The sequence below is a fragment of the Zootoca vivipara genome, chromosome 13, assembly GCF_965207765.1.
Source record: "Zootoca vivipara chromosome 13, rZooViv2.hap1.1, whole genome shotgun sequence".
NCBI classification, from domain to species: Eukaryota; Metazoa; Chordata; class Lepidosauria; order Squamata; family Lacertidae; genus Zootoca; species Zootoca vivipara.
Window position 1 is genome coordinate 53,535,075 of NC_142596.1, and position 12,473 is coordinate 53,547,547.

The 12,473-nt window shown below is 51.3% G+C and overlaps 1 protein-coding gene across 2 annotated transcripts in view; it reads left to right on the plus strand.

Moving 5' to 3' along the window:
* Positions 1-12,473, plus strand: part of GTF3C1 (general transcription factor IIIC subunit 1) — a 40,555-nt gene that overhangs the window by 24,345 nt on the left and 3,737 nt on the right. For both annotated transcript variants that reach the window (XM_035130536.3, XM_088657328.1), the window contains exons 25-34: positions 176-318; positions 3,797-3,878; positions 5,018-5,130; positions 5,463-5,525; positions 5,823-5,916; positions 6,996-7,168; positions 8,261-8,548; positions 10,279-10,541; positions 10,674-10,957; positions 11,610-12,165. In XM_035130536.3, coding sequence (XP_034986427.3) covers positions 176-318; positions 3,797-3,878; positions 5,018-5,130; positions 5,463-5,525; positions 5,823-5,916; positions 6,996-7,168; positions 8,261-8,548; positions 10,279-10,541; positions 10,674-10,957; positions 11,610-12,165 — 2,059 coding nt within the window. The remainder of the gene's footprint in view (positions 1-175; positions 319-3,796; positions 3,879-5,017; positions 5,131-5,462; positions 5,526-5,822; positions 5,917-6,995; positions 7,169-8,260; positions 8,549-10,278; positions 10,542-10,673; positions 10,958-11,609; positions 12,166-12,473) is intronic.

Here is a 12,473-nt window from a genome sequence, read left to right on the forward strand (position 1 = left end):
GCGGGGGTGGGGGTGGGGGGAAGCTGATCTCAGCAGCGAGGCTGGGAGGGGGCGACTTGGCAGCCAGCAAGGGGGGAGAACAGGAGGGTGACTTTGGGCTTCCCTTGTGTGCAAAGGGTCCAGGGGTCCTGGCCTCGGCTGAGCGGGGGCTCCTTTCTCTTTTTCTCCTGTGCAGGTGAAGGGGCCGTTTGTCCCCTGGCAGGTGGTCCGAGACATCATGCACAGCAACTTCGAGGAGTCACTGGACAAGACGTGCCACTCGGTGGGGCGGAGGGCGCGCTACATCGTCAAGAACCCCCAGACCTACCTCAACTACAAGTGAGGCGCTTTCCTCGTTTCATAAGCTTTTTTTTTTAAATGATTTTTATTGTTTTTACAAACAAAACTACACAAACTACACAAACATACAATATAATACTGTCCCTTCGTTCTCCCTCCACCCACTGATTCACCTCTGCCACCAGTGAAACCAGTGTGCTTTGAGAGTCAAAGGGGTCCATTGTAAGTTGGGTTTAGCCTCCCCCCACCCTCCTCCCCCCTCTTCCCCCCCCTGCCACTGAGAGGACAGGAGTGGAGGAGTTCTGAGGATTGGTTTCCCCCAGCTCTTTCATAGATACCTTAACACAATACAAACATACACATAATAGGGGAGAGTTTTAACTCCCCAATTCCTATTACCTTAACCTTATACTTGTGACTTCCTCGGTGGTCTTCCTCCTGGTTTTCTTTAAAACAAAATCTAGAATTGATGGCGGGTTTTCTATTTCAGTTTAAAATCCTTTTCTTGTAATATTAACTCAACCCTCCTCCTTTTCCATGCTGTCCTCCCACAGATCCCCTCCTGCCACAAGAGAAATCCGTGGGGCACAGCATTTCCAAGGTTCCATTATATCCCCTCCTCACCCCTCCGAGCACCCCCTGCCACTGAGTATCTCAGAGTAAGGAAAGGAGAGTAGACAGCTTTCTGCCTAAACCTAACTTATCTTACAAAAATTTACATTCACTTAAATTCTTTCCTAAGCTGCTCTTATAATTCCCTCCAGAAAGCACAACTTTTTCCATTCATTTTTAGACTCCATCTCCTCTCCCTAAGTCTTTTCCCCCAATTGGATCAGCATTTCCGTTAAGCAAGCCAAAATTTCGAAAAACCGTCTCTCAGAAACTAAGAACAAAGTCTTTTAACTATAATATTCACCCCACACCCATTCTTTCCCATGTCCATCTCCAGGCCCTTGTCCCCCCCTGCCCCTGTCTTTTCCATTCCTCCCTAAAATCATCCCACATTTCACCCCCTCCAGGATCTTCAAGTCCATCAATCCTCAAATTCCTTTGCTTCTCATTGTCTTGCTCTGTTTGATTTTCATCCTTTTGAGGTCCATGCTTTGCTTCATCCCAAACATATTTTTTAAAGTCCAAGTCCTCTTTAAAATTTTCATCCAATTGTTCCTCCTGACATCCAAGTTCAATCTCCACAGTCTCTAAAGTCAAATTTTCCTCTATGTCCTGGGCTTGGACTTCATCCTTGTCTGTTGGTAAATTGGGATGCTGCCGTTCCTTGTAGATATCCTCCCATGTTTGTAGATAGTTTAGCACAGCCTCCTGGAAGGCTCGAGAGTACTTTGTTTTCATATTTCTCCTGACCGCAGACAAACAGGAGGTGGAGAACAAAGAAGTACTGGAAAATTCCTTTCTCAGACGGTCGACTCCATTTTGGCTGGTCTTTTCCTTTGTCTTTTAACTCAATCACAACTCCATTCTTAAATCCAAAATTAAACAGTTCTAGCACATTTTCATCCAATTTTTCCGATTTTAACAGTACAATCAATCCACCCGGTCTTTTGACAGCTTGACAGCTTTTTGACAGCTGTCAAAGCGCTCTCCCCCTTAATGATGCTGTACCTCAAGGGGGGCCGGACTCGGGAGTTGAGAGGGTTCAAAAAGGTCTTCTTTCTCTCGGGTTCACAATCTCAAAAGTCTTTTATCGTTCAGCTTAAGATTATTTATAGCGCCTCTCAATTTTCCATTAGGAAGAGACCGACTTCCGTTTCTTTAGAGTCTCTCCTATTTTTCCAATTAACGAATTTAAAGTCCGTAATCACAATTCCACTTACTTTTTTGGAAGTTCGAATTTATTTCGGAAGAATCTGCCGCTTGCCGGGTCGGGACTCGGAGCTTCACTTCTCGGAGGTAAGATCAAGCCCAAAATGGCTCCCGCGGTTCCACCCCACCGGCTCTCGATCGCTCTATTGAGCTCTCAGGCAGCGGGGGATCCGCACAAAAAATGGAGCAACCGCTAGGCGCATGAGTCACCGGGACTCTCTACCCGGTGTTTTTACGGGGAATCCGCTCGCTCTGCGGACCTCCCCCCCCTCCGCGAAGCCAGGGACATCGGCGCGCGAGGTCCCTGCGTCCTTCTCTCCGCCGCGACAGACCGGAAGTCTCGTTTCATAAGCTTTATTGGAGATTTTGAGAGCAGTTACCAAACGCAGAGTGTTGTCTCCCAAGACAAATAACATGCAGATGTTAAGTCTTCCTTGCAGTCGCCCACCAACTTGGAAAACCTTTTTACATTACAAATTCAGCAGCTGTCCTCGGGGGATACTTCAATCTAAAGTGTTACGGTGATTTCTCCACGGTGGCTGCTGCAACTGAGACAGGGGGGAGATGGCTGTGCCATTTATTGTTAATAAACGATATAAACTGAGACCACATGGAGTCACACCCACCTTTCATTGTTAAACCTCTTCTCACCCTCTGGTGGTGAGTTAAGATAAGGTATCTTTATTGTCATTGTCCCCTTGCGGGAACAACGAAATTACTCGGGTGCTACATCCCCTCAGATAAAGCATTCTGCATAATCCAAAATTACTACAAAACCTAATTAAAAACAGTAAATACGATACAAAATAACAAGTGAAATAAGATGACTTCAAAGTCCAGACTTTGTTAAGCATTTAATAAGTGCTCTTTCTGAGCTTTTGAGGCTGCTGTGGCTTTGAAATTATTATTATTTTATTAATTCATTCATATCCCACCTTTTCCCCTGACTTAGGGACTCAAGGTAGCTTACAGCTAAAATAGAAACAGCTAAAACCACCAGGGGGTGGGGAAGCAATCATTTAAAAACTATTACTATTACTGCCACTGTTACTACTACTACTAATAATAATAGTAATTTTAATATTTGTACCCTTCCCGTCTGACTCGGTTGCCCCAGCCACTCTGGGCAGCTTCCAACGGATAAAAGAAAACATCAAAACATCTATACAGATAAATATAGATATATATTGCTTTGTCAGAACATGCAGATCATTGCAATGAAAAGATCATAGCACCAGCCCTTTCCTCAGAAACAGTCAGTTCCCCAAAGTCTGTGGGAACAAAAAGGTATTCACCTGCCAACGGATGGACACCAAGTTGCCTGGGAGCAGCCACCACCGAGAAGGCCCTCTCTGTGTCCTGGTGTTCTGTCCTTCGCTGGCTCCCCTACTCTCAGGGCTCCCTCCCTCCTGGGTTCCTCTTCCCCAGCTTTAAGCAGGGAATGTGAATGTGAATGTGCTGAGAAGACAGGAATGCTGTGGCCAAGGGCTCTCCCCATGAGGCGATTGTCTGAAAGCCAACATTTCCCCTCTCGCCATCAAACAGAGCAGGCCATCCCTCCTTGGGGAGAAGAAGCTGGTGCCAGGGGATGCCCACTTTTTGCTGCCCCTGTGGCTCTTGAAGTGCTTTGTACAGAAGCCAGCATTCTTGGAGGGAGGCTCAGCTTCAGGGCTAAACTGAGGGCTGTCTTCCGCAGGGTTTGCCTGGCTGAAGTCTACCAAGACCGGACTCTGATCGACGACTTCATGAGCAGGAAGAGCAACTACCAGGACCCCAAGGTGAGAGGTTTCTCAACAGCATGAGCAGGGGCAGGTGTGGGGCTCTGGGTCCATGCACACCCCTCAGGATCTGCCTGAAGTAGCCCTGCCCTGCATGGGCAGAGATGCTGAGCACAGCTCCAGGGGGTGTTTCTCTGTGCCGCTTCACCCTTGAATTATTTTCTTTAGTTGCATATAACACTTGATTGTAAAAAAGCAATTTATTATCATCATCATCGTTCTTTTCTATACCACCCTTCATCCAAAGATCCCAGAGCGGTTTACAATATAAAAACACAACAAGACATACCATAATAAGAAACAAAAACAATACTCTCCCGCCCCCCGCCCCCCGGTTTAAAAGGCCATAGATTGTTTAATTAGCCAAAGGCCTGGGAGAAGAGGAACGTTTTGCCTGGCACCTAAGAATATGCAACGAAGGCAGCAGGAGAGTCAGATTTACAAGAAGATAAAACAATCAACTCAATAAAAAAATCACAGCCCTGCTTTAAAACGTGCACAAGTTAAAATAGAGCAAGAATACCTCAACTTCTAAGCCTCTGGGTAGGCATGCCTAACCAAGAATGCTTTGAGCAGGCGCCAAAATGAGTACAGTGATATCAATAGGCAGGGAGTTCCAAAGTGTAGATCCCACACTAAACGATCCAGTTATTAGAGGTGTGGAATGGGAATGATGTGTTGCCTGTAACAGGGCCAGTTCCACTGAGGGACGCGGTGGAGTCGGGAAAGGCGATCTCCTAGGGAAACTGTCGCAAGTTAAGTAGTTAAGGGCTTCCTATAGAAACAGTAACACCTTGAACATGGCCCCGTAGCAAATGGGCAACCCTTGCCAGCCCCTCAGCAGCGGACCCAAACGAGGAGTGGGCTGATGCCAGAGCCACTGGAGGTTCTTCTGCCGCCTGCTGCCCCTCTTGGGCTTTGGAAGGGGGGCAGGAGACCCCCAGCCTCCTCCCAGCCCCTCCTCCCGCCCCTGCCCTGCCAGAGGAGCCCTTGAAAGAGAGATGAATGCCCAGGTGCCATTCATGCAGGTGACCCTGGGAGACGGAACCAGGTGTGGTCCCCGCCTTGCTGGCTCCCAGGACCTGACCTGGCTTTGTTCAGAGCTGACCTCCCTCCCTCCCTCCCTCCTCTGCCGAAAGGTTTGCTCAGAAGAGTTCAAGGAATTTGTGGAGAGGCTGAAGGAGAAGTTCAGCTCCACGATGGGGAATCCCAGACCTGCCATCCCAGACACCCTGGAGGAGCTTTTCCGCAGGTATCTCCTTTGCCAATCTCCGAGAGGGTGTCACTGCAGGAGCTGAGCTCCCTGTCTGCCGAGAAGCCAGCCTGCTCTGCCCCGGGGAATGGCGGACCTGGCTCTTGCCCATCACAGTCTGTCGCAGTCCCTGGCGGGTCTGTAGGAAGCTGCCTTGAACCAACTCAGCCTGGCAGGGACTTTCTGGGGTTTGGGGCCCAGGGGTCCTTTTGGGCCGCCTGCGTGCCGGGGTGGGGGTACGCTACCCCTGGGAGAAAGGGAGATGTGCCTATGAGTGGCAGCTTCAAGTCTTGGTGAGATCTCCCCGTGGCTCCTTCCTTGTCCTTTTCCAGGTTCCGAGTTCTGGCCATCGGAGATGAAACGAACCAAAGCAAGAAAGAGGATGTGCTCAGCAGGTGAGGCAAAGTGGGAAGGGGAGAAGCATAAAATGCTTCCTTCTCCTGTTGGAAACCATTTGACCCTGAAATCCAGTCTCCCCAAGTGCCAAGACGCCCCACCCCCAACCCCCCATTCCAGCTTCCCAAGCTGGGATCCCATTACTAAGATGTGGAGCGGTTTATTCATCACTGAAGTCAGGCTTTATCTTTAAGAAGGAAGGATCTGTGCTGCAAAGGTCGATTTCAGGTTGACGCAGAAAGTCAGGAGCTGAACATGCGCTGAGCTTGCCCTCTTCCGCCCCTCTTTCCTTCCAGCATCTCCGACATCCACTTTCTGGTGCTGCAGAACTTGATCCAGAGCACGCTGGCCCTCTCCGACAACCAGATGAAGTCCTGCCAGTCATTTCAGGTAGAGAGAACCTTGGTCTGCTGAGGTGTGTGCGTCCCCTCACCTATCTTGGGGGCTCAAGGAAACATCCTGGGGCTTGAGCATCTGCTGAGGACACTGGTGCCTGGGGGAGTAGGTGGGAAGACAACTGGCCTGTGCGCCTGAGAACTTATAAAGCCAGTGGCCCCTCTATTCCAGAATCCTGTTCTCACAGTGGCTGTGGGAAGCCAGCAAGCAGGATCCGAGCATAAGAGCAACACTCTCCCCTCCTGAAGTTTCCAGCAAAGCAATGATGCCTCTCACCATTGACACACACCCCTCCTCCCATCCTCCTTTAAAGCCAAACAAGGTGATTCCATCACAGCTTCCTGTGTGAGATGAGTTCCCTAGTTAAGCTACGTGCTGTGTGCCCCTCCTGCAATGCTTGCCAGCGGGGACGGAGTGCTCTAAGCCAGCCCTCGCCAATGCCAGGCAGGGGCAGGGCGCAGAGGGTGAAGAGCACTCATCAGGTGCACATGAAGGGGGGAGCCTGGTTCACACACACACCGATTCTGTGCCCAAGGCCACGGCCCCCCTACACACACGCTAGACCACTTCTGCCCACCAACACTTAGATTCCCTCCTGCCAAAAGAAGCCAGAGTGGTGGTGGCTGAGAGGAGAACAGGAACCTCGTGCCCCCCGCCCCCCCCCAGATGGTGCTGAGCTACAAAACCCCTTCGTACTTGAGCCCTTGGCGATGCCGATTGAGGCTGATGAGAGCTGGAGCATCAGAAGCTAGAAATGGTCAGGCAGTCCTTGGTTCAAAGCTCACCTCTGCCTCAGGCCACCCAGCCTCTGGTCCCTCGGTCCCCTGATAATAACAGTGGCCTACAATGCTGGGAGGTTGTAAGTGTGATGGAGGAAAATGTCTAGGAGGCACTTCAAAATGCTGGCGAAATGATTTGGGCATGTTGGAAATGGCAAAAGTGACTGGAAGAGATGTTTGAAAATACCACGGAAGTGTCACCCTTCCCAAAAGGAAACAAACGTTGAGAGATGTTAAAATGGGGAGCCGAAGTTCCCATCTCTTAGCTTCCTGCGTGTGTGTTTGTGTCCACAGACCTTCCGCCTCTACCGGGAGTACGGGGACGACCTCCTGGTCAAGGCTTTCTTGGACTGCCAGAAGAGGAGCCTCGTGAACCGCCGGAGGGGCAACCACAGCCTGGGCCCCAAGAAGAGCCGGGCACTGCCCTTTGTGCCCATGTCTTACCAGCTCTCTCAGAGCTACTATAGGTCAGTGCCCTACCCGCACCCTGAGGCTGCCAGTGCAAAGCAGAGGCTGTGGGGATGGTGGGGAGGGGCAGCCAGGGGAACCAACACCCCCTCCCAGGGGAGCCCAGGTGGCCCTTCCTGGGGGCTCCCCTCGCCCCCTTCTGCCTGGCATGCTGGAGCACAGGGGAGGCCACCACTTTGTCCAGCCAGGGGAACAGAAGGTAGCTTAGCTCTTGTGCCATCTTCCACGCAACAGCCCTTTATGAGCGGCGTCTTCAGGTATCTATAAAGAGCCGTCACATGGAGCACGTTTGTGCTTCCTGCTGCTTCAGAGGGCAGGATCCCACCCATGGGAGTCCAATTGCAAGAAAGGGCATTCCAACTAAACATTAGGAAGAACTTTATGGCGGTAAGAGCTGTTCAAGAGAGGAACAGACTCCCTTGGGAGGTGGTGTGGTGGACTCTCCTTCCTTGGAAGTTCTTTGGATGGCCATCTGCCCGGGATGATTCTTCTTAAAAATCAGGTTCTCCCTCCTGTTGCAAACGTATGTCCACTACTTCCTCATGTAGCCATTTCATCTTTCTTTCATCCCTTTAATTCTTCCCTTGATGTTAGTCTACTCTCACAGCTGACCTTTATTGTTTCCTCGCATACAGCACCTTTGTGGTTTCTCATAAATATAAGATCCATTTCATGTGTGTAGTGTAGTGCTTCATAAACGTTGGTCTCGTGTGCTGAGAGAGTTATTCTTTGTGCATTCCATCCCTTCCGCTGTCCACCAGCTTGCATACAGGCTGCGCCTATAAATAACTCCCGGATAACATGTCCACTCTCCGCCATTAAAATTCCTCTCTGGGTTCTTCCTCGGCACACAGCTAAAAACAGATCCTGTTTCACAAATGCAGCCTCTTGACAGCTTTAATTAGTAGCTGTTCCTCGTCTTACTTTGAATTGCTCCCTTATACTCCTGGTCCAGTTCAAAGATAATTTAAAATGAAGTCCGTTGCTAAATTCCCTGGAGGGCAGTGGAGATTGACCGCCATCAATCGTGACGTCCCCTGAAAACCTCTGCCAGGGATTCTTTATTGACAATTCTCGGATTCTCTCTCCAGGGTGTTCACGTGGCGGTTTCCCAGCATGCTCTGCAGCGAATCGTACCAGTTCCTCTTGAAGCTCCAGGAGGCCGGAGTGCAGGACCAAGCCACTCGCTTCTCTTTCAAGGACCAAGAGGACTCCTTTGCCTCCGAGGAGATGGTGACCTTTCCTCTGGACGGCCCTGGGGGCTACTGTGCCGCCATCCTGGCCCTCTTCTCCCTGGGCTTGGTGTCTGTGGACGTGACAATCCCAGAGCAGATTGTGGTGGTGGACAGCACCCTGGTGGAGAACGAAGTCATTAAAAGGTGGGGCTGCCTTGGCACTGAGTTTGGAAGGGGCTGGCAGTGGGGGGAGGCCAACTGAAGCCCACCCATCCATTTGGGGTGCACAGCAGCAGCAGCAGCCCTGGGGCTCTTCCTCAACCCCTTTCCCTGAGGCCTCTGCGTGAGCTGCTAAGCCGGGGGGGGGGGGGGGGAGGAGAGCCTTTTCTGGTGAGGCTATTGCCTGGGGTTTCGTACATGTGGGGAACAGTGAGAGAGACGAGCAAGGAGAGGCTCATAGCTGCTCTTCCACACTTCAGGCGGCAGCAGCAGCAGCAGCAGCAGCGAGATCGGTGGGCTGCCTTTGTCTTGCGTTGTTGTGACATTTGTTGGTTGCAGTTTGCAAAAAGATCAAAAACAACTAAATGGCCTCGGTCCAGTATACCTGAAAGAGCGTCTTCAGGCCAGACACCAAGGTCCAGCTCCGAGGGCCTTCTGGCGGTTCCCTCCCTGCAAGATATGAGGTTACAGGGAAATTGGCAGAGGGCCTTCTCAGTAGTGGTGCCCACCCTCCCATCAGATGTCAAGGAAATAAACAACCATTTCACTTTTAGAAGACATCTCAAGGCAGCCCTGTTTAGGGAAGTTTTTAATGTTTGAGGTTTTATTGCTTTAATAATAATAATAATAATAATATTCTATTGGGAGCCACCCAGAGTAGCTGGGGAAACCCAGTCAGATGGGCGGGGTATGTATGTATAAACATTTTTTTAATTTTATTATTATTATTATTATTATTATTATTATTATTAACTAGATAAACTAGAACAGATGGAAACAACTGAAACAGAAAATGTATAACAGTAAAAGGTAAAGGTAAAGGGACCCCTGACCATTAGGTCCAGTCGTGACCGACTCTGGGGTTCTCGCATTATTGGCCAAGTGAGCCGGCGTATAGCTTCCAGATCATGTGGCCAGCATGACAAAGCCGCTTCTGGCAAACCAGAGCAGCACATGGAAACGCTGTTTACCTTCCCGCTGTAGCGGTTCCTATTTATCTACTTGCACTTTGACGTGCTTTCGAACTGCTAGGTTGGCAGGAGCTGGGACCAAGCAACAGGAGCTCACCCCGTCACAGGGATTCGAACCGCCGACCTTCTGATCAGCAAGCCCTAGGCTCAGTGGTTTAACCACAGCGCCACCTGGGTCCCTTTTTGTATAACGGTGCTTAATGCAAAAGGCCATTATGTCACTGGGTGAACGTTTTAGACAAGTCCTACCCACCCCACAGAAAGGTGTTCACAGGACTGTTTAAATGATGTTTGCAAAGCAGCGGTGTCCTTTGGGTGGAGAGCTGACCTCTGCCGCTGAAGGTTTGCTAGCCAGAGGCTCCGTTGGGGGAACTGGCACCAGGGGACCTTGGCAGAGCAGCTGTAGGTTCCACAGCAGAACCGGCCACCCAAAGAACACACACAAATGGCAAATGGCAATGGAGCACCACCCAGAATCAAATGTGCCAGAGCCGCTTTTGGTCTTAGATTGGTGGGGATTAATAGATCTCACACGTCAGTCCAGGAAGAATCTGTGGCTCTCATTTCCTTCCATTTGAGTTGCACAACCACCTGGGCAAGTTAGGCTGAGAGATAGTGTCTGGCCTGTGGCCACACAGGAGGGCAACCTGCAGGAAATGCTGCTGGCGAGGGGGCGGGGCTGGTTGCTCCTTTGATGTAGCAGACCTTGATTGGGTGGGTGGGGATCCTGTCTGCTCCTTGCAGCCTGGGGAAAGAGGGGCTGGAGGACGACGACGAGGATGAGGAGGAGGACGAGGACTTGGAGGAGAACACGGCCAGCAAGCGGCAGATTGAAGTGAAGGCCCACCAGGCGTCGCACACCAACTACCTCCTCATGAGAGGCTACTATGCTCCCGGCATCGTCAGCACTCGCAACCTGAGCCCCACCGACAACATCGTCGTCAATTCCTGCCAAGTGAAGGTGAAGATGAGGAAGACCCCTGCCCAGGACAGCCTCTGGGCCCAAGGTGAGTCTGTTGGCAGAAGAGCTGTTCCTCACCTTCCCTCTGGCAGGAAGTGGGCTGCCTGTGGCAGAGCAACTAGCTAGGGTGGCCTGCTAGGCTCCCTTTGTCCTGACCCATCCCATTTTGTGCTTGTAGGTCCACCAGTTCTGGAGAACCTTCCCGTCGGAGCCTCCTGCCTCCCCATCGCCTTCACCAGACTCCTCGGTGTCCAGGAAGAAGATTGCGAAGCAGACCAACTTCTCCGGTCCCTGGAGCGCCTCTCTTACAGCCCTGGAGATGCTGCTGCCGCCCTGGAAGTCTGCAGAGCCATTGGTGAGGCCTCACACTTTGGGGTGACCACAGTGGACCTTGCCAGGCAGTTCCAGCACTACGAAGTGGCAGGCGGGGAGCGCACACAGCTCTTGCCCCAGTACCTCCAGGTGGGTGCGATGTGTCGGGTGGATTTCGTCAGGTAGGAAAAGCTTCTTAACGACAGTTCTCCTCCCTGTCTCCCATGCACGTAGGATTTAAAACATTGGGTTAGCAGAGTTTAAAACAGGAACTAGAGACTTAAGGTTAAATTAGTTTAATTTTGTTTTGTCCAGACTGTGTTAGCAGGCTAGAATTTCCCTTCCCTCTCAATAAATAAATAATTTCGGCAATAAACTGTATGGTAAGCATAAAAACGTCTATGTGCTTTAGTTAGTCTTGTACTCAATTTCAGCAGTAACAGCAGCAAATACAAGGCAGGCAAATCTGCTTTTAAAGTTGCATTCTAAAAATCCAGATGGAATCTTCTCTCAGGGGAGAATGGACCATCAAAGAAAGAGACTGAGCCAAGCAGGAAGGAGACAATACTAAGATATCTTTTGACTCCTTTCCCCGCCACAGTACGTAGGGGATACGATCTCAAAAATTGTCCTGTCTGGGAATTCTGCAATTGTGTAGGTCTTAACCCCTTCATATATGGCAAGCACAAATTGCCCTTTGGACTGCAGAGATCCCCACATGATGAGGGAGAGAGATCTAGTTCTGTAGGCTGTTGCTCTGATTCTCTTTGAGGGTGCTCCTGGTTTTCCTTCTCCCCCTTAGGACCTCATTGACCTGGAGCATGTGTTGGCAGTCGGCGGCCACACCACTCGGCTGGTGGCAAGGAGACTCGCCGACCCCTGGCTGCTGCACTCTGCACGCCTCAAGGAGGACGGTGGCGAAGTCCTGCAAGGCAAGGACTCTGCTCTCCCGAAGGACCCGGCTGAGTCAGGGGAGGAGGAGACGGAGCTCAGCCGGGCTTCTCCTTCTGCTCTGACGGAGGAAGAACCAGCCAGGAAAAGGCAGAAGATGGATGAGGAGAGTCTGCATGGAGAAGCTGCTGCCCAAGGCACCCAGAGCATGCTGGGAGAAGGAGCCAACAGCACTACGGCCCTGAATGCCAGCCTTGGTGGCGCCAGGTCTCCAGAGATGCCAGAAGGAACTGCCGCACAAGAGCCAGGCTCCATACAAGGCTGCAGGATGGACGCTGTGGGAAAGGACAGTGGGAAAGAGGCCTCTGGCCTGAGTAGCCAGGAAGCTGAAGACTCTGGGGATCACACCAGGGAGCCAGGCAGGGAGCCTGTCTCGCAGCCGGAAGCAGCCCTTGGTGACTCCAGCGGTATGTGTGAGGAGCCCCACTGGGCAGGCAGGAGCAACGTCAGGAGTGGGTTGGTGGGAGCCTGCAGCAGGATCAGGCCAGAGGGGGCCCCATCCAGGCCCACATCCTCTTCTCATAGCAGCCAGCCAGGCGAGTCACGGTGAAGCCCACAAGCTGGGTCAGAGCACAACCCCCTCCTCGTGGTTGAGATGATAGGGAGGGCCTTTGTGCAGAGGCAACCCATCAGCCATTTGATTTGTATCAATCACTCATTCTGCCTTTCCACAGTTTTAACCCTGCTCTAGGCGGCTTGCAGGATTTAAAGAATT